Source organism: Ornithorhynchus anatinus, chromosome 3 (assembly GCF_004115215.2).
Source record: "Ornithorhynchus anatinus isolate Pmale09 chromosome 3, mOrnAna1.pri.v4, whole genome shotgun sequence".
Lineage (NCBI taxonomy): Eukaryota > Metazoa > Chordata > Mammalia > Monotremata > Ornithorhynchidae > Ornithorhynchus > Ornithorhynchus anatinus.
Genome location: NC_041730.1, coordinates 8,032,797 through 8,054,016, shown reverse-complemented (window position 1 = coordinate 8,054,016; position 21,220 = coordinate 8,032,797). Strand labels below are relative to the sequence as shown.

General features: G+C 61.6%; 1 protein-coding gene across 7 annotated transcripts in view; it reads right to left on the bottom strand.

Moving 5' to 3' along the window:
- Positions 1 to 20,892, bottom strand: part of HPS5 (HPS5 biogenesis of lysosomal organelles complex 2 subunit 2) — a 59,622-nt gene extending 38,730 nt beyond the window's left edge. For 4 of the 7 annotated variants that reach the window (XM_029059562.1, XM_029059563.1, XM_029059565.1 and 1 more), the window contains exons 1-8: positions 20,777 to 20,892; positions 15,805 to 15,950; positions 11,402 to 11,512; positions 8,629 to 8,693; positions 7,298 to 7,490; positions 6,284 to 6,417; positions 4,857 to 5,069; positions 1,416 to 1,487 (exon numbers count right to left, since the gene is read on the bottom strand). In XM_029059562.1, coding sequence (XP_028915395.1) covers positions 1,416 to 1,487; positions 4,857 to 5,069; positions 6,284 to 6,417; positions 7,298 to 7,490; positions 8,629 to 8,693; positions 11,402 to 11,512; positions 15,805 to 15,912 — 896 coding nt within the window. In that variant the 5' untranslated portion in view covers positions 15,913 to 15,950; positions 20,777 to 20,892. The remainder of the gene's footprint in view (positions 1 to 1,415; positions 1,488 to 4,856; positions 5,070 to 6,283; positions 6,418 to 7,297; positions 7,491 to 8,628; positions 8,694 to 11,401; positions 11,513 to 15,804; positions 15,951 to 20,776) is intronic. The other 3 variants (XM_029059564.1, XM_029059567.1, XM_029059569.1) reach the window with 3 other exon arrangements.
- Between the last annotated feature and the right edge of the window lie 328 nt (positions 20,893 to 21,220).

The window sequence follows — 21,220 nt, the reverse complement described above, 5'->3', positions numbered from 1 at the left end:
TGGGCACAGAGTAGGCGCTTAAAGGCCACCGTTATTACCGGCATTAGCGAGGAAGAGACAGTGCAGCTTTGGAAAGCGCGTACCGCAGAACGCTCTTCCAGCTCACCGGCACGAGCTCGGGGAAGCGGCGTGGCCGAGTGGAAAAGAGCACGGGCTTGGGAGCGAGAGGATCTGGGTTCTAACCCTGGCTCCCCACTTGCCCGCCGTGCGACCCCGGGCAAGTCATCTCTCTGGGCTTCGGGTACCTCATCCGTGAAAACGGGGACTGAAAAGAATGATGATAACGTGGGTACTCGTTAAGCGCTCACCACGTGCCGGGCACCGTTCTAAGCGCCGGGGTAGACGCGGGGGAATCGGGATGTCCCACGGGGGGGCTCGCGGTCCTCGCCCCCATTTGACAGATGAGGTCACTGAGGCCCAGAGAAGTGAAGTGACTCGCCCACAGTCACACGGCTGACGAGCGGCGGAGCTGGGGTTCGAACTCACGGCCCCCGACTCCAGAGCCCGGGCTCTTTCCGCCGAGCCGCCGTGAGCCCCACGTGGGACAGTCTGGTGAGCCCGCATCTCCCCCCAGCGCTCAGAACGGTGCTCGGCACATAGCAGGCACTTAAATACCGTAGTTGTGACGTCAGTGCCACCACGTATCATTCCACGCTGGGGAAGCGGCGCGGCTCAGCGGAAAGAGCCCGGGCTTCGGAGTCACGGGTCACGGGTTCGACTCCCGGCTCCGCCGCTCGGCGGCCGTGGGACCGTGGGCGAGTCGCTTCGCCCCCCCCCCCCCCCGGGCCTCGGTTCCCTCCTCTGTAAAATGGGGATTGACCCGATGAGCCCGTATCTCCCCCGGCGCTTAGGACGGTGCCCGGCGCACGGTGAGCGCATAACAGACACCGACGTTATCGTCGTTCAAGGCGACGGCGGGCCGGACGGAGAGCAGAGGGTGAATTCTGGCGACGTCGCCAAGGTGGGACCGACCAGGAATCCGTGCCGGACTGAACACGTGGGTTGAACGAGGGAGAAGGGTCAGGGACGCCGGCAATCCCAGCCCCGCCGTCTGTCTGCCGCGAGACCTCGGGCGGGTCGACCTCCTCGGTCGCCTCACCTTGGTACAGCGCCTCGCACCTGCCGAGCACTCGATAAATCCGACCGGATGAACGCGGAAGGGGGGGGGGGGGGGAGGGGGGATTAAGACGGGGAGCCCCTCGTGGGACGCGGACCGCGTCCACCCCGATTAGCTTCCGACGACCCCGGCTCTTAGCGCACGCCCGGCAGACGGTAGGCGCTTAACGGATACCTTTTTCGTTCGAAAGGAGCGCTTCGTAAATACCTGCGTGAAAGCAATCTAAGGAAGGGGGGCAAGCTGGCAGAGCGGGAGGATCCGGTTCCATCTGGAAGATGGCGGCACGGCGGGAACTTACCTCAGGTACAAGAGTTTGGGAAAGGCCAGAGACTGGGGGGATCCGGCCACGTCGCGGTACTGAAGGTCAGTCCTGGGAAGAACACGATACCCTTTTTAACGAGCTTCAGCGACATTCATTCCATTCAAGAGTATTTACTGAGCGCTCACTACGTGCAGAGCACCGTACTGAGCGCTTGGAACCAACAAGTCGGCAACAGACAGAGACGGGCCCCGCCGTCTGACGGGCCCACGGTCCGATCGGGGGGAGACGGACGGACGGACGGGAACAAGAGTAACGATGGTAACGTCGGTATCGGTGAAGCGCTTACTACGCGCAGAGCGCTGTTCTAAGGGCTGGGCTAGATCCAGAGTAATCGGGTCGTCCCCCGTGAGGCTCACGGTCAATCCCCATTTGCCGGACGAGGGAACCGAGGCCCAGAGAAGCGAAGCGACCCGTCCACGGTCACACGGCCGACGAGCGGCGGAGCCGGGAGTCCAACCCGTGACCTCCGACTCCCGGGCCCGGGCTCCTTCCGCTGAGCCACGCCGCGATGAGGCGTCGTTTGGGGTTATGACCCGCGTCGGGCGGTCGGGCGGCGACGAGGCCGGGGGCTAGAGAACCCGGGCCCGGCGACGAGGGGGAAACGGACCGGCCGCGAGGAGCGGCGGAGCCGCCGGGTCGAGACAACCCCGGAGCGGACGTCGGCCCTGAGTCGGGAGAGAGTGAGCTCGCCGGGGGCGGGGAACCGTTGATTGACACGGGGTGCTCTCCCAAGCGCTTAGGACGGTGCTTTGTACCCAGGAAGCGCTCGATAAGTACGCCCGAACGAACGACCGCTGGAAGACGCCCCCTCATGGGATCTAGCCGGGAGGCAGCGTGGCCTGACGGAAAGAGCACGGGAGCGGGAGCCACTTAACGGTAACAACGTTGGCATCTGTGAAGCGCTCACTAGGTGCCGAGCGGCGTTCTGAGCGCCGGGGGAGATACGGGCCTCATCGGGTCGTCCCACGTGGGGCTCACACACCTTTTAATCCCCGTTTTCCAGACGAGGGAACCGAGGCCCCGAGAAGCGAAGCGACCCGCCCGCCGTCACCCGGCGGACGGGCGGCAGGGCCGGGAGTCGCACCCGTGACCTCTGACTCCGAAGCCCGGGCTCCTTCCCCTGAGCCGCGCTGCCTGCCCGGTGCGTGACCTCGGGCAAGTCGCTTAACCTTCTGCGTACACACTGGGGGAGCAGCGCGGCTCAGTGGAAAGGGCCCGGGCTTCGGAGTCAGAGGTCACGGGTGCGACTCCCGGCCCTGCCGCCCGTCCGCCGGGTGACCGACCGCGGGCGGGTCGCTTCGCTTCTCTGGGCCTCGGTTCCCTCGTCTGGAAAATGGGGATGAAGACCGTGAGCCCCACGTGGGACGACCCGATGGCCCCCGTGTCTCCCCCGGCGCTCAGAACGCCGCTCGGCACCTAGTGAGCGCTGAAACAGGGGCCAACATCATCATCGTCATCTGTGATTTCTTTATTCGTATTAATACCCGTCTCCCCTTCTGTACCGTAAGCCCGCTGTGGGTAGGGAATGTGTCTGCTGTATCGTAATACTGTATTCTCCCAAGCGCTTAGCACAGGGCTCTGCGCGCGGTGAGCGCTCGGTAGGTACGATCGATCGATCGACTGAGCGTGTGGATTACGTCGCTGTGCGCTTCCCTCGTACCAGTGTCACGGCACGATAACAATGATAATAATAGTATCCGTTAAGCGCTTACGACGTGCCAGGCACCGTTCCCTCGTTCATTCGACAGTATCTACCGAGCGCTCACTATGTGCAGAGCACTGTACTAAGCGCTTGGAATGGACAAATCGGCAACAGATGGAGACGGTCCCCGCCCGCTGACGGGCACTGTTCTAAACGCTGCTAGGGTAGACGGGATATGAGATCGTCTCTCTTCACTGCTGAACTGTACTTTCCAAGCGCTTGGCACAGTGCTCTGCAGGGTAAGCGCTCAATAAACGGGGAGGCGGCGCGGCTCAGTGCAAAGAGCCCGGGCCTGGGAGCCGGCGGTCACGGGTTCGACTCCCGGCTCCGCCGCCCGGCAGCTGCGGGACCGCGGGCGAGTCGCTCCGCTTCTCCGGGCCTCGGTGACCTCATCTGGAAAACGGGGATTGACCGCGAGCCTCCCGTGGGACGACCCGATGACCCCGTATCTCCCCCGGCGCTCAGAACGGTGCTCGGCACACAGGAAGCGCTGAACGAATACCAACGTCATTATTATTAAATACGACCGAATGAATAAATGAAACACGGGTCGCTTTATTGCTGAATTGTACTTTCCGAGTGCTCACTACAGTGCTCTGCACACAGCGAGCACTCAGTAAACGCGACCGAACGGATAAATGAGACAGGTTGGACACAGGCCCTGTCCCGCCCGGGGCTCCCAATCTCAATCCCCATTTTACAGATGGGGGAACCGAGGCCCAGAGAAGATACGCGCCCTGCCCGAGGTCACGCAGCACACAAGCAGCGGAACCACGATTAGAACCCATGACCTTCTGACTCCCGGGCCCGGGCCCTCCCCGCTAGGCCGAGTTGCTGCTTCTCAGGTAAAGGCCTGTTCACTTCACGCTGCGGAATAATAACGGTATTACAATAATATACAGTTATATAACGTATCACATCAGGAATAACAAGAAGAAGAATGGCATCCGTTAAGCGGTCACCACGTGCCGAGCACGGTCCCCGGCACTAGGGCGGAAGCATCGTGGCTCGGTGGAAAGAGCCCGGGCTCGGGAGTCAGAGGCGGCGGGTTCGAATCCCGGCCCCGCCACCTGTCGGCTGTGCGACCCCGGGCGAAGTCGCTTAACTTCCCTGGGCCTCGGCGACCTCCATCTGGAAAACGGGGATGAAGACTGGGAGCCCCACGTGGGACCACCTGATGACCTCGCGTCTACCCCAGCGCTTAGAACGGGGCTCGGCACACGGTAGGCCCTCGACAGATACGGACGGCGTTAAGGCGATCAGGCTGCCCCACGGGGGGGGGCTCACGGTTCTCATCCCCATTTTGCAGACGAGGGAACCGAGGCCCGGAGAAGTGAAGCGACCTGCCCGCGGTCACCCGGCCGACAGGCGGCGGAGCCGGGATCGGGAGAGCAACCGTAACGATGATGCTGGTATCCGTTAAGCGCTTACTAGGTGCGCGGCACCGTCCTGAGCGCTGGGGGAGATACGGGGTCATCGGGTTGGCCCGCGGGGGGCTCCCGGTCTTCATCCCCATTTTACAGATGAGGGACGCGAGGCCCAGAGAAGTGAAGTGGCTTACCTAAAGCAACACCGCCGCTCGGCCCACGACGGGCGGGGAGCCGGCGGGCCGGGCGCCGGCTCTCCCGGCGGCTCCCCCGGGCTCGGCTCTCCCCGCACGGCCCGGGGCGTCCCTCCCGGCCCCCCGCCCGCCCGCCCGCCCGCCGCGGGGCTACCTGAGCGAAACGACGGGGAGGGGGGGCGACGCGAGCAGCTGCTTGAACTGGTGCGTGCTGAGGACCTCGCCTTCCAGGTTGGCCTCCCACATGCGCGAGCCGGGCCGGGCGCAGTAGATGAGCGGCGCCTGGCCCGCGGCGCTCCGGCCCGGGAAGAAACACGCTCCGTAGTCGCCGTCCCGCTCCTTGTTCCCGATCTTCCAGAACTTCTCCCTACGACGGAAAGGGGGGGGGGGGGGGGGGTGAGCCGAGCTCGGCCCGCAGGGCCTCTCCTCCTCCTATCATCACCGTCATCATCATTGCTAACGATCAACGTGGTCGTCGCCCGTCACGATATCTGTTAGGCGCTTATCACGCGCCCGGCGCGCTTCCGAGCCCCGGGGCGAGTACGAGTTAATCGAATCACGCGCGGTCCCTGTCCCGCGTGGGGCTCGCGGCTGAAGTAGGAGGAGGAGACGGGCAATTTAAAAAAAAAAAAATATCTGTTAAGCGCTTGCCGTGTGCCAGGCACCGGGCTAAGCGCTGGGGCAAACACGGGCTAATCAGGTTGGGCCCCGTCCACGTCCCCCAGTCTCGATCCCCATTTTCCAGATGAGGGAAGCGAGGCCCAGGGGAGGGAAGCGACTCGGGAGGTGGCACGGCCGACGAGCGGCGGGGTCGGCATTCGGACCCGCGACCCCCGACTCCCAAGCCCGGCCCGATCGCCGCCGGCGGCGTTATTTACGGTAGAGCCTCCCGTGCGCGGGACGCCGCGCGAGGCGCTTGGGAGGGTGGGGCACGACGGAGTTGGCAGACGCCTTCCCCGCCCACAGGGAGTTTACGGTCTCGGGGGGGGGGGGGGGGGGGGGGACAGACTGACGTTAACACGATCGCTCGTTTACGGGACCGTAAGCAGCGCCGCTCGGCGGCTCGAGCCCGGGAGTCAGGAGGACGCGGGTTCTAATCCCGCCCCCACCACCCGTCTGCCGCGCGGCCTCGGGTAGGCCGCTCCGCTCCTCCGGGCCTCAGGTCCCTCGTCCGCCGAACGGGATCAGGAGCGCGAGCCCGGGCGGGGACGGCGTCCAACCCGACGAACCCGCGTCGACCCCGGCGCTCAGAACGGCCCCCGGCACGTAACGATAATAACGGCGGCGTTCGTTAAGCGCCCACTACGTGCCGAGCGCCGTCCCGAGCGCCGGGGGAGATACGGGGCCGTCGTCCCACGTGAGGCTCGCGGCTAATCCCCGTTTTCCAGATGAGGTCACCGAGGCCCGGAGAGGCGAAGCGACTCGCCCACGGCCCCCCCCCCCCCCCCCCCCCCGGCTGACGGGTGGCGGGGCCGGGATCCGCACCCGCGCCCTGCGACCCCCGAGCCCGTTACCAGCGTCGCTTCCTCCCGAAAGCTCTCGGCTCCCGCCGACTCCCCTCGGGGCGGAGGGAAGACTCACCTCTCGGTATCGCACAGGAAGGAGCGGGTAAGCGACGAGATGAGCAGTCGCCCGTCCAAATAATCGAGCTGCACCACTCGCGAGTCGACTGTGGTCACGACCTGGACCGGGAACATCACGAAGGCAGCCGCGGCCTAAAAGCGAAGACGGAAACCGTGCCGAAGCCAAACTGCCCCACGGCTGTCCCTCGCTCTCGGTCCTCGTCCCTCGCCGCCGCCCCCCGCCGGAAAACCATCTTGCCGATAGAAGGGAAGAGAAAAATGGAGGCAAGATGAATACTCCTCCAACCACCCCGTAATAATAACGTCGGTATCTGTTGAGCGCCGTTCTAGGCGCCGGGGGAGATACGGGGTCATCGGGCGGTCCCCGCGGTCTTCGCCCCGATGGAATCAAAGCTCCACCTCCCGCCGAAGTCTTGAAAATGAAAATGAGGCCGACGGCATCTGTTGAGCGCTCGCTGCGTGCCGGGCACCGTTCTAAGCGCCGGGGGATACGGGGTGATCGGGTCGTCCCAGGCGGGGCTCGCCGTCTTCGTCCCCGTTTTCCCGACGAGGTCACCGAGGCCCAGAGAAGTGAAGTGACTCGTCCCAAGTCACCCAGCTGACGGGCGGCGGGGCCGGGACTCGAACCCATGCCCCCGACCCCCCCCCCAGGGCCCGGGCTCTCCCCGCCGAGCCGCGCCGCTTCCCTTAGAGACGACGTCGGCATTCGTCAGGCGCTCACGACGGGCCGGGCGCCGTGCCGGGCGCCGGGACGGAGACGGGGCGATCGGGCCGTCCCGCGCGGGGCTCGCCGTCCTCGTCCCCATTTTCCAGAGGAGGAAACCGAGGCACGGAGCGGCGAAACGACCGGCCCGGAGTCCCCCGGCCGACAGACGGAGCCGGAATCAGAACCCGCGACCTCCGCCTCCCCGGCCCGGGGCTCTTCCTCGGCCGGCGCCCCCCTCCCCTCCTCGCCCGGGGGCACGGTTCGCGCCGGCCCACGTCCGGGAGGGAAACCCGCGCCGGGTCGGACCTTTCCCTGCTTGGAGGCGTTGATCTTCAGGGCGGACACTTTCCCCAGGTGATCGCCCGCGAAGACGCGGAGAGCGGCCGTGTCCCAACAGAGGGCCGTCACCGTCCGCCCTCTGTGCTCCGACGACACGCAGAGCCGCTCGGACTTCCCCCGCCGCTCCTCGTTCAGCTCCCAGGCGACCACGAGGCCCTGGCTGCACAGAACCGGCCCCCGCGAGGGCCCGATCAGAATAACGTCGGCATCTAGGAAGCGCTTACTCCGCGCGGGGCACCGTCCCGAGCGCCGGGGGGGAGACGGGGGAGTCGGGCCGTCCCTCGTGGGGCTCCCGGTCTTCGTCCCCATTTTCCGGAGGAGGGCACTGAGGCACGGGGAGGGGAAGCGACTCGCCCAACGTCACACAGCGGACGAGTGAGAGAGCGGGGATTCGAACCCACGACCTCCGACTCCCAAGCCCGGGCTCCTGCCCCCGAGGCCCGCCGCGTCTCCACGGTCGGGACGACGGAAGCGGCCCGGCCCAGCTCGCTCAAGCAGCGGGGCTCGGTGGCAAGAACCCGGGCTTGGGAGCCGGGGGTCGCGGATTCGAATCCCGGCTCCGCCGCCGGGCCGCCGCGCGACCTTGGGCAAGTCGCTTTCTCTTCTCCGGGCCTCAGTCACCTCATCCGGGAAGATGGGGATGAAGGCCGGGAGCCCCGGGTGGGACGACCCGATGACCCTCTCGATAATGACGTCGGTCCGATCTGTGAAGCGCTCACTGGGTGCCGGGCACCGCTCCGAGCGCCGGGGGAGATACGGGGTCGTCGGGTCGTCCCGCGGTCGATCCCCATTTTACAGAGGAGGTCACCGAGGCCCAGAGAAGCGAAGCGACCCGCCCACGGCCGCCCAGCGGCCGGGCTTCGAACCCGTGACCTCCGACTCCCGAGCCCGGGCTCTTTCCACCGAGCCACGCCGCTTCTCTTGTATCTCCCCCGGCGCTTAGGGCAGCGCTCTGCACACGGTAAGCGCTTAACAGATACCGTCAATGGTTTCATTCACAGCTCCTTCACGTTAAGGTCCGTCTCCCCTGCTCGACCGTGAGCCCGTTGTGGGCGGGGGACGCGTCTGTTATGTCGTCATATCCGTACTCTCCCAGGCGCCTAGTACGGGGCCCCGAACCCAGAAAGCGCTCGATGAATACGATCGGAGCGCGGGGGGGGGGGCGGGGACGGGACACGCCGCCGTTTCCCCTGGCCGGGCCCCGCTCTTCCCCAGGTCGGGTCGGCGAAATGGGTTCCCTCACTCGACCTGCTTCACCGAGTCCCGAGGGGCCGGGGGGTTTCGAGGCCGTCACTCACCTCGTCGCCACGGCGACGTAATCTTCATCGTGGGGGCACCAGGCGACCTGGGAAACGGCGCCTTCCTGCGACGGAAAACGGAAACCGGGGTGACGTCGGTACGTGTTAAGCGCTTACTCCGGGCGGAGCATCGGGTCGGCCCACGTGAGGCTCCCGGTCTTCATCCCCATTTTCCAGATGAGGGGACCGAGCCACCGAGAAGTGACCTGCCCACGGTGGACAAGCGGCGGAGCCGGAATCCGAACCCATGACTCCGGACTCCCAAGCCCGGGCTCCTTCCACCGAACCGCGTTGCTTCTCTCTAGAGAAGCTTCGGCCTTGACGCGGATGTTCTGAAATGGCGGTTCCATCCGGGTGGACTTCAGCCATTTCTCGGCGGTGAATCTGGCGCCGCCGGAAGGGGCCGGGGGCCGCGGTCCTGGACGCCGACGACTCCGTCTATCCGGCGACGCATTCGCGCGGCGCACGGCGCATCCGGGCTCTAACCCCGGCTCTGCCGCTCGTCTGCGGCGGGGCCTCGGGCGGCTCACCTCGCCTCTCTGGGCCCCTGGTACCTCGTCGGCGAAACGGGGACCGAAAACACACTCCCCCCCGCGCGATCGCCCGCGGAGACTCGGAAAGCGGCAGGGAGGCCCGCGGGGGCCAGGGACCGTCCCCGGCTATCGTGGATCCGCCTCGGCGCTTTAGCCCGGCACGGAATAAGCGCTTAAAAAACCCAACGATCGTTACTCGATCGGAGGCCTAAGCGGGGCCGAGAAAATCACACGTACAGATCCCACCCACTGGGTCACTTACAGAAAAAATGACGACGACGAGGCTGGTGTCCGTTGAGCGCTTACTACGTGCCGAGCCCTGCTCTAAGCGCTGGGGGAGATACGGGGGAATCAGTTTGTCCCACGTGAGGCTCCCAGATGATCCCCATTTTCCAGACGAGGGAACTGAGGCCCAGAGAAGCGAAGTGACTCGCCCGCAGTCCCCCAGCTGACGAGCGGCAGAGCCGGGAGTCGAACCCACGACCTCTGATTCCGAAGCCCACGCTCTTCTCACTGAGCCACGCCGCTTCTCCAAAATCGCCAATAAAAAACCGCGCTGGATTTCCACAAGCAACGGCAAAACGCCGTCCTGAGCGCTGGGCGGAACTCCTCCCTGTTTGCCTGAACGGTGACGGCACAAAAAAACCCGCAAGCGGAGACCGGCCAGGACCGAGCGCGGGGGAAAGAGTAAAAAAGAACGCCCCCTATGAAGAACCCATCCGTCCCCCGCGTGCGGTTCTCTCGTCGTCACGGGTGACGACATTCAGCCGCAAACCTTCTGACCTCCGTCTTTGCTACCGAGTAAAATAATACGAACCGTTTCACTTCTTCAGCCCCGACTACGCGCCGGGCGCCGTCCTCAGCACTGGGGTGGATGCGAGCGCATGGGGTTGGATTCGGTCCCTGTCCCACGTGTGGGCTCACGGTCTTCATCCCCATTTTACAGATGAGGGCACTGAGGCCCCCCGGAGAAGCGAAGTGGCCCGCTCAGAGTCACCCAGCAGACGGGTGGCAGAGCCGGGATTAGAATCCAGGACTTCCCCGTGCCTCGGTTCCCTCCTTCTGGCAAGTGAGGGATGAAGACCGTGAGCCCCACGTGGGACGACCCGATCGCCCTGTCTCTCCCCCAGCGCTCAGAACGGGGCTCGGCACAGAGTAAGCGCTTAACGAATACCAACGTTATTATTATTACAAGGTAATCGGGTCGTCCCACGTGAGGCTGCCTTCATCCCCATTTGACAGATGAGGGAACCGGGGCACGGAGAAGCGAAGCGACTCGCCCGCAGTCACCCGGCTGACGAGCGGCGGAGCCGGGGTTCGACCCCGTGACCTCTGACTCCCAAGCCCGGGCTCTTTCCACCGAGCCACGCTGCTTCTCCTCCTTGCCCACCCCGCATCTCCCCCAGCGCTCAGAACAGTGCTCCGCACGGAGTAAGCGCTTAACGGATTCCAACATTATTAGTATTATTGTCACCACCTTGCTCGGTGGAAAGAGCCCGGGCTTGGGATTCAGAGGTCGAGGGTTCCAATCCTAACTCGGCCACTTATTCATTCGTTCGTTCGGCAGTATTTATGGAGCGCTTACTACGTGCAGAGCACCGTACTGAGCGCTTGGAACGAACAGGTCGGCAACAGATAGAGGCGGTCCCCGCCCCCTGACGGGCGCACGGTCCGACCGGGGGGAGACGGACGGACGAGGACGATGGCGATGGATAGAGTCGAGGGGAAGGACGGCTCGTGAAAACCGACGGCGGCTGAATAGAATCGAGGCCATGTACGTCTCATTAACAAAATTAACAAGATAAATCAGGTGGGTGACCTCGGGCAAGTCACTTAACTCCTCTGGGCCTCGGTCACCTCATGTGCAAAACGGGGATTACAACTGCGAGCCCCAGCCGGGACCACCTGACTACCTCGTATCCACCGGGCGCTTAGAACAGGGCTCGGCGCACAGCAAGCGCTTAGAGCAGCCGCGTGGAAGAGCCCGGGCGCGGGAGTCGGAGATCGTGAGTTCGAATCCCGGGCTCTGCCACTTGGCAGCTGTGGGACCGTGGGCGAGTCACTTCACTGGGCCTCCGTGACCTCGTCTGGGAAACGGGGGTGAAGACCGGGAGCCTCACGTGGGGCGACCCGATTATCCCGTCTCGCCCCCGGCGCTTAGAACGGCGCTCGGCGCGTAGTAAGCGCTTAGCAGGTACCAACGTCATCGTCGTTATTATTATTATTATTATTATTATTACCTTGTGGGTCAGGTAGAGCCTCTGCTTCCAGCCGTCTCTCTGGATGAGGTGGAGCCCTCCTCCCGAGCTGCCCAGAGCCAGCCATTTTCGCGACGCAGCGACGCACGTGCACTGGAAGGAGAAACCCGACGAGAAACGGCCCAGAGTCACAGAAATCGATCGGTCCGTCAGTCCTATTCGCCGAGCGCTTAGCGGGCGCAGGGCACCGTCCCGAGCACTCGGGAGAGGACGACAGAACCGAGGCGGCGGACGCGACCCCTGCCCGCGGCCGGCTTCCCGTCTAGAGGGGGGACGCGGCCCCCGCCGGGATGAAATGAATGACAGGGATGGACATAAGCGTCGCCCGGCGGCGGGAGGGGTGGATGGAGAGGCACGGAAAGAGCCCGGGCTGGGGAGTCGGAGGTCACGGGTTCGAATCCCGGCTCTGCCACCCGGCAGCTGTGTGACCGTGGGCAAGTCACTTCACTTCTCCGGGCCTCAGGTCGCTCATCTGGAAAATGGGGACGAAGACCGTGAGCCCCACGGGGGGGGGGGGGGGGGGGGGGGGGGGGCAACCCGATGACCCCGTATCTCCCCCAGCGCCTCGAACGGTGCTCGGCACATGGTAAGCGCTTCACAGATACCAACGTTATTATTACAGAAGGGAGCGGGAGAAGAAGAGACGACGGTTTAGTTGTATTTTCGGCCCGTCGGACCACGGCCGCGTTCCAGACCGGGGGGTCTCGAGAGCGGATTTCCCCAGTAACGCGCGGGGCCGATTTTCTCCTTCTTTTTTTCTTTCACTCCCTCGCCCACCTCGCCACCCTCAACTGCTCCACAATCATCCCTGTGGATGGTAGGCTCGTGGTGGGCGGGGAACGTGTCCGTTTATTGTCGTATCGTACCCTCCCGAGGGCCTGGCACGGCGCTCTGCACACGGGGAAGCGCTCGATAAATAACTTAAATAGTATTAAATGAACCACACTGCCGCGATGGGGAAGACCACGTGAGAGAAGCAGCGTGGCGGAGTGGCCGGAGCCCGGGCCCGGCAGACGGAACGCTAACGATGAGGTTGGTATTTGTTAAGCGCTCACTACGTGCAGAGCACCGTTCTGAGCGCTGCGGGGGACGCGGGCTGGTCGGACCGTCCCACGCGAGGCTCCCAGCCTCCCTCCCCGTTTTCCAGATGAGGTAACCGAGGCCCAGGGAAGTGAAGCGACTCGCCCACGGTCACCCAGCTGACAAGTGGCGGAGCTGGGATTCGAACCCGTGCCCTGGGCCTCCCAAAGCCGGGCTCTTCCCACTCAGCCACGCTGAGTACAGCGCCTGGCACGTAGTAAGCGCTGAATACCGTAGCGGTTATTATTCTTATTACTCTGAGCATCACGGCCTTGTAAACCCTCAGGCGCCTCTGTGAACTTCAATCCGTGACCTTTGGACATTCGCTATTCGCTCCACCCCCCAACCCCGCCGCACTTACGGGCATATCTTTAAATTATACATTATAAATGACTTATTCATTCGCGGTAACGTCGGTCTCCCCCTCTAGGCCGTAAGGTCTCTACGGGCGGAGAACGTTTCGGCCGATTCTGTTGCCGCGTCCTCTCCCGCCTGCTTCGTACGGGGGCAGGGAATAATAATGACGATAATTATAGTATTTGTTAAGCGCTCACTATGCGCCGAGCACCGTTCTGAGCGCTGGGGTAGATACAAGGTAACCGGGGAGTCCCAGGCGGGGCTCACGGTCATCATCCCCATTCTCCAGATGAGGGAACCGAGGGCCAGAGGAAGGGAAGTGACTGGGCCAAGGTGATCCAGCAGACGAGGGGGCGAGCCGGGATTGGAACCCGCGGCCCCCGACTCCCAGGCCCGGGCTCCGGCCAGCGGGCCACGCTGCTTCTCCGGGGGGGATGGGGCGAGGAAACAAACGGGACTGTGGAGAAGCAGCGTGGCTCGGTGGCAAGAACCCGGGCTTGGGAGTCAGAGGCCGTGGGTTCTAATCCCGGCCCCGCCACTCGGCAGCTGTGGGACTTCAGGCAAGTCACTTCACCTCTCTCATCCGTCAAATGGCGATGGAGACCGTGGGCCTCACGTGGGACAAGCCGATGACCCCGTGCCCCCCCCCCCCCGGCGCTTAGAACGGCGCTTGGCACATAGTAAGCGCTTAGCGAATCCCAACCTCGCTATCACTATTATCCGCAGACGCACGCGGGCCTGAGAAAGAGCCGGAGTTGGCGGGGAGCCTATTCACCATGTGACGGCGGGAGCGAGCGGAGACGGGAGCCTCCGGGAGGCCCGGGGTGGGAGGGAATCCCGGGCCCCGGTCGGCTTCCGGCTTCCTGGGGAGGACAGTTGGCAAGAGAAGCGGCGCGGTGTAGCGGCTGCAGGCCGGGGCCGGGAGTCTGAGGGTCTTGGGTTCTAATCCCGGCTCCTCTACTTTCCGCTAAGTCACTTCACTTCTCTGGGCCTCGGCTCCCTCATCTGGAAAATGGGGATTGAGACTGTGAGCCCCACGTGGCACGGGGACTGTGTCCAACTCGATTTGCTTGTATCACCCCAGCGCTTAGTACAGAGTATGGCTCATAGTAGGTGTTTAACAAATACCATTTCTTTAACAAATACCATTTTTTATATATATATATATATACGTAATAATAATAATAATAATGTTGGCATTTAAGCCCTTACTATGTGCAGAGCACTGTTCTAAGCGCTGGGGGTAGATACGGGGTAATTACGTTGTCCCATGTGAGGCTCATGATCTTACTCCCCATTTTACAGATGCGATCACTGAGGCCCAGAGAAGATACGTGACTCGCCCACAGTCACACAGCTGACAAGTGGCAGAGCTGGGATTCGAACCCGTGACCTCTGACTCCCAAGCCCGGGCTCTTTCTACCGAGCCACGGTATAGGTACGTGTAGGTATCTATACACGTTCCCGGAGGGCAGGGTCTGCATCTTATTCTTCCTTTCTAACTAATCAGTCGCTCAGTGGTATTTGTTGAATGCTCATTATGATGATGATGATGATGATAGTATTTGTTAAACGCTCACTATGTGCCCAGCACTGGCCTCAGCACTGGGGTAGATACAAGGCGATCGGGTTGTCCCGCGTGGGGCTCACGGTCTTCATCCCCGTTTTACAGCTGAGGTAACCGAGGCGCGGAGAAGTTAAGGGGCTCGCCCAAGGTCACACAGCGGACAAGCGGCAGAGCCGGGATAAGAACTCATGTCCTCTGGCTTATTGTGGGCAGAGAGCTGTACTAAGCGCCCGCCAAAGCACAGCATAATAATAACGTTGGTATCCGGTAAGCGCTTACTACGTGCCGAGCACCGTTCTAAGCGCCGGGGTGGACACGGGGGAATCGGGTCGTCCCACGTGGGGCTCACGGTCTTCACCCCCATTTTACAGATGAGGGAACCGAGGCGCGGAGAAGCCAAGTGACTCCCCCACGGTCACCCAGCTGACGAGCGGCGGAGCCGGGATTCGCACCCGTGACCTCTGACCCCCCCCAAGCCCGGGCTCTTGCCACTGAGCCACGCCGCTTCTCAAGAGGGACAGACGTAATCCCCGCCCACACGGAGGTCACAGTCTAGAAGGGGGAAGACAGACTTTAAAATAATTTCCAAAAAGGGGAAATAGGAGAGTAGAAAGATGTTACCTAAGCGATGGGGGGGGGGGGGGCCGGAGTATCAAGGTGCTTAAGGGGTACAAGATCTAATATTATTATTATTACTATTGATAACAATAATCGCATTTATCGAGCACTTTCTGCGTGGAGAGCACTGTACTAAGCGCTTGGGAGTACAATATAGCCCACGGGCGACGCAGAGGAGAGGGGAGAAAGAGAAGCAGCGTGGCTCGGTGGAAAGAGCCCGGGCTTGGGAGTCAGAGGTCACGGGTTCGAATCCCGGCTCTGCCGCTTGGCAGCCGTGGGACCGGGGGGCGAGTCGCTTCACTGCTCCGGGCCCCGGTGACCTCATCTGGAAAATGGGGATGAAGACAGTGGGATGACCTGATCACCCCGTATCTACCTCAGCGCTTCGAACGGCGCCCCGCACCCGGTGAGCGCTTAACAAGTACCAGCACCATCATCAGGAAGGGAAAACGAGGGCTTAATCGGGGAAGGCCTCTCGGAGGAGACGGCGCTTTTGTCACGCTGGTCATCGCGATCGCGCGACAGACTGTACTCTCCAGAGCGCGCGGCACGGCGCTCCGCACGCAGTCAGCGCTCAACAGATACGACCGAACGGAGGAGGGTTAACGCTCCCGGCTCTCCACGCCACCCAAAAGCCCGCTCCCCTCAGATCGAGTCCTCGGTCGCCGCCGCCGCCGCCGGGAGGGCGGGGGCAGGCCGCGTTCTGCGCGGGTAGCACAGCGTGAGCACCTCGACGGAAAACGACGCTCCCGGAGAAACTCACCTTCAGGCGACTGGAATCCAACCTGAGAGCAGATAACAGCGGGTCCAGGCACTCCAGCTCTGCCAACACGTGGCTGACGCATTCGGGAACGACCGGCAACGCCGTCATCGGACGCCGCCGGATCTCTCCTCGCCCCGGAGCTCGACCTAAAGGACACGCGTTCGTTCGGTAGCATTTAGTGAGCGCTCGCCACGTGCGGCGCGCTGGATTCGGCGCTCGGAACGGACGATTCGGCAACGATTTCCGCTGAGCCCCGCCGCCTCCCAGCGTGAATCTACTGATGCTATCGATTCGAAACGGAATCAAGGGGACGGACACCTCACTAACGAAATAAATAGGGTATAACGTAGGCGGCTCGTCATTCCAGAGGTCTTTTCCCACCCTTCCTCTCGGGGTTACGTTTAGGTCCCGCGTTTCCCTCTGGGTCCTCCCGGATCACTGCCCTTCCCCAACCAGCGGACGGATGAGCGGACGGGAGGAAATGGGGAGAGGCGGAAGAAAAGGGCAGAGAGAAAAAGAGAACCGAAGGAACCGCAGAGCAGCGACCGGTGGAAAGGGCGTGGGCCGGCACGGCAGAGGACCTGGGTCCTACGGCCGGCTCCGCCACGTACGTGCCGGGCGACCTCGGGCGAGTCACTTAACCTCCCTGCCTCGGTCACCTCGTCCGTAAGCCACGTTCCCCCTCCGACTCTAGACTGGAAACTCATCGTGGGCAGGGAACGTGTCCGTTTATTGTTCTGCTGTACGCCTCTCCCAAGTGCTCAGTACGGTGCTCGGCACGCGGTAGGCGCTCGGTAAATACAACCGGATGATTTTAGGCGGCGAGCCCTACGGGAGAAGCAGCGTGGCTCGGTGGAAAGAGCACGGGCTTTGGAGTCAGAGGTCATGAGTTCAAATCCCGGCTCGGCCACTTGTCAGCCGTGTGACTGTGGGCGAGTCACTTCACTTCTCTGGGCCTCAGTGACCTCATCTGGAAAATGGGGATTAAGATTGTGAGCCCCATGCGGGACAACCTGATTCCCCCGTGTCTCCCCCAGCACTTAGAACAGCGCTCTGCACGTAGTAAGCGCCTAACAAATACCAAGATGATGATGATGATTATTATTATTATTATTATTATGTGGGACAGGGACTGGGTCTGATCTGATTATCTTCTATCTTCCCCGGTGCTCAGAACAGTGCTTGCCGCACAGTAAGTACTTAATGAATACAATTATTATTATTATTATCGAGAAGCGGCGCGGCTCGCTGGAAAGAGCCCGGGCTGGGGAGTCAGGGGTCATGAGTTCGAATCCCGGCTCCGCCACTTGCCAGCTGTGTGACTTTGGGCAAGCCACTTCACTTCTCTGGGCCTCAGTTCCCTCATCTGGAAAATGGGGGTGAAGGCCGTGACCCCCACGTGGGACAACCTGATCACCTTGTATCCCCCCCCAGCGCCGAGAACAGTGCTAAGCACACAGTAAGCGCTTAACAGATACCATCAGTTTTATTACCTAATTTAGAATTTAGAAGCAGCACGGCGTAGTGGATAGAACCCGGGCCTGGGAGCCAGAAGGTCATGGGTTCTAATCCCGGCTCCGACGCTTGTCTGCTGCGTGACCTCGGGCCGGTCACCTCACTTCTCTGGGCCTCAGTGACCTCATCTGGAAACTGGGGATTGAGGCTGTGAGCCCCATGGGGGACAGGGACCGTGTCCAATCCGATCCGCTTGTATCCACCCCAGCGCTTAGTACGGTGCCTGGCACACAGTTAAGCGCTTAACGAGTACCCTAATTATTATTAATATTATCTACTGAAGGAGATGCAAATAGAGAGGGGGTTTTTTTTTTCCCCTCTATACTTAAACTTCCTTTGTCTCCTGATGGGTTCAGCTGCCACTGACGGGTGGTTTTTGAAGTCACGGGATTATTCTTTGGGCTCTTCCACTCTCCGACTCTTCCCACCCTCGCTTACAATCGTGGAAAGCGCCTGGGCTTCGGAGTCAGAGGTCACGAGTTCGACTCCCGGCTCTGCCACTCGTCAGCTGGGTGACTGTGGGCGAGTCACTTCACTGGGCCTCGGTTCCCTCATCCGTAAAATGGGGATTCAAAGTGCGTGAGCCCCACGTGGGACAACCTGATTACCCTGCATCTCCCCCAGCGCTCAGAACAGTGCTCGGCACCTAGTAAGCGCTTAACAAATACCAGCATTATTATTATTATTATCCTTCACCGAATGGATCCGGGGCCCCCAAAGTCTTCCAAGGGAACGGGGGAGACAGACAACAAAACGAAACAAGTAGGCATCCACAGCATCAATATAAAGATATAGAATTATAGATTCATTCATTCAGTCGTATTTACCGAGCGCTTACCGTGTGCGGAGCGCCGGATTAAGCGCTTGGAAAGTACAATTCCGCAACAATTAGAGACAATCCCCGCCCGCCACGGGCACAGATCCTCAGAACCAGAAGAAGCTACGGGGAGGGAGGACCGGGGCGGCGGGGAAATGAGAAGAGAGAGGGAAGTTAGAGAGGCCGCAGAAAGGATCGAATGTGAGAAAGGCCCGGTGATCGTCCTCCGGGACTAGAAGGATGCGAAGGGGTAATCTGAAGATGCTGCATTTTCTAAATTCAAGCAACCCGTCCTGAAGATACAGAAGTTTGGAGAGGGTCCCTCTGAAGCAGTGTTTCATTCGCTCATTCGCTCAGCCGTATTTACTGAGCGCTCACTATGTGCAGAGCATTGGACTAAGCGCTGGGAAAGTACAATTCCGCAACAAACGGGAACGATCCCCGCCCACAACGGGCACAAATCCTCAGAGCTAGAAGAAGCTACGGGGAGGGCGGGCCGGGGCGGCGGGGAGATGAGAAGAAAGAGGGAAGTTCATTCATTCATTCATCCAATAGTATTTATTGAGCGCTTAGTACGTGCAGAGCACTGTACTAAGCGCTTGGACCGTACAAATCGGTAACAGATACAGTCCCTGCCCTTTGACGGGCTTACGGTCTAATCGGGGGAGACGGACAGACGAGAACAATAGCAGTAAATCAAGTTTGGAGAGTGTCCCTCAGGAGTGTTTCATTCGCTCATTCACTCAATCGTATTTATTGAGCGCTTACTGTGTGCAGAGCACCGGACTAAGCGCTTGGAAAGTACAATTCCGCAACAAATAGGGACAATCCACGCTCGCAACGGGCACAGATCCTCAGAACAAGAAGCTACGGGGAGGGAGGGCCGGGGCGGCGGGGAAATGAGAAGAGAAAGGGAAGTTAGAGAGGCCGCAGAAAGGATCGAATGTGAGAAAGGCCCGGTGATCGTCCTCCGGGATTAGAAGGATGCGAAGGGGTAATCTGAAGATGCTGCATTTTCTAAATTCAAGCAACCCGTCCTGAAGATAGAGATGTTTGGAGAGGGTCCCTCTGAAGGAGTGTTTCATTCGCTCATTCCCTCAGTCGTATTTACTGAGCGCTTACGGTTTGCAGAGCACCGGACTAAGCGCTGGGAAAGGACAATTCCGCAACAAATAGGGACGATCCCCGCCCGCCACGGGCAGAAATCCTGAGAAACCAGAAGAAGTCACGGGGAGGGAGGGCCGGGGCGGCGGGGAAATGAGAAGAGAAAGGGAAGTTAAAGAGGCCGCAGAAAAGATCGAATGTGAGTAAGGCCCGGCGATCGTCCTCCGGGGCTGGGAGGAGGAGAAGGGGTAACCTGAAGATGCTGCATTTTCTAAATTCAAGCAACCCCCCCCGAAGACAGAGAAGTTTGCAGAGTGTCCCGAAGCAGCGTGGCTCAGGGGCAAGAGCCCGAGCTTGGGAGTCAGAGGTCGTGGGTTCGGATCCGGGCTCCGCCGCTTGCCAGCTGGGTGACTTTGGGCAAGTCACTTCTCTGGGCCTCAGTGCCCTCATCTGTAAAATGGGGATGAAGACTGTGAACCCCACGTGGGACCACCTGATCATTCCCTCAGTAGTCATTCAATAGTCTTTACTGAGCGCTTACTACGTGCACAGCACTGGACTAAGCGCTTGGAATGGACAACTGGGCAACAGACAGAGACCATCCCTGCCCAGTGACGGGCTCACGGTCTAAACGGGGGAGACAGACGAGCAAAAACAAGACAACTTAATTGCGATGAATAGAATGAAGGGGCTGGACACCTCATTAACAAAATAAATAGGGTAATAAATAATATGTACAAATGAGCACAGTGCTGAGGGGAGGGGAAGGGAGAGGGGGAGGAGCAGAGGGAGCAGAGAGGGATCAGCTTAATAATGTTGGTATTTGTTAAGCGCTTACTATATGCAGAGCACTGTTCTAAGCGCTGGGGGGGGGGGATACAAGGTGATGAGGTTGTCCCACGTGGGGCTCACGGTCTTCATCCCCATTTTACAGATGAGGTCACTGAGGCCCAGAGAAGTGAAGTGACTCGCCCACAGTCCCACAGCTAAGTGGCAGGGCAAGGAGTGGAACCCATGACCTCTGACTCCCAAGCCCGGGCTCTTTCCCCTGAGCCCCGCTGCTTCTCAATAAATACTACTGAATGAATGCACAGTGCTCAGCACATAGTCAGCGCTTAACAAATACCAACATTATTATGAGAAGCAGCGGGGCTCAGGGGAAAGAGCCCGGGCTCGGGAGTCAGAGGTCACGGGTTCAAATCCCGGCTCGGCCACTTGTCAGCCGTGTGACTTTGGGCGAGTCACTTCGCTTCTCGGGGCCTCAGTTCCCTCCTCTGTAAAATGGGGATGAAGACTGGGAGCCCCACATGGGACAAGCTGATTGCCCTGTGTCTCCCCCGGCGCTCGGAACAGGGCTCGGCAGCCAGGAAGCGCTCAACAAATACCAACACGATTACGATTATCTCATTCACTCAGTGGTATTTGCTGAGCGCTTCCCGGGTGCCGACTCCTGGACTGAGCGCTGGGGAGAGGGACCATCCCGGCCCCAGCAGGGGCTCACAGCTAAGAAGGGAGGAGAGAGAGAAGAAAACAAACCTGGAAATAGTAATAATAACGGCGCCGCGGCCGCAGGGGGGAGGAGGACTCCGGCGGAGCGCAGCGTCGCTCGCAGTGCGGTGGGCCGGTCCCTGGCCCTCTCCGGGCGCCCCCTCCCCCCCGCCTCTGACGTCATCGCGCCGCCGCGCGCCGGCGTCGCGCGCGGCGGGGCCGGGCACGGGCGGAGGGCCCGGTCACGTGCGGGGGGGGGGGGCCGGCGTCGCGCGGAGGGGCCGGTCACGTGGGGCGGGGCCGGTCACGCGCGGCGGCGCGCGCCCTCCCCCTCCTCCCTCGAGGCGGCGGCCGCCGAGCCGGGAGGGGAAGGGGAAAGGGAAAGGGCAAGGGCGGCGTGGGGATGGCGACGATGGCGGGGCGGGGCGCGGGGGGAGGGGGTGGGTGGGGGGGGGGGGGGAAATGAGGGCGGCGGTCACGTGTCCCGCCCCC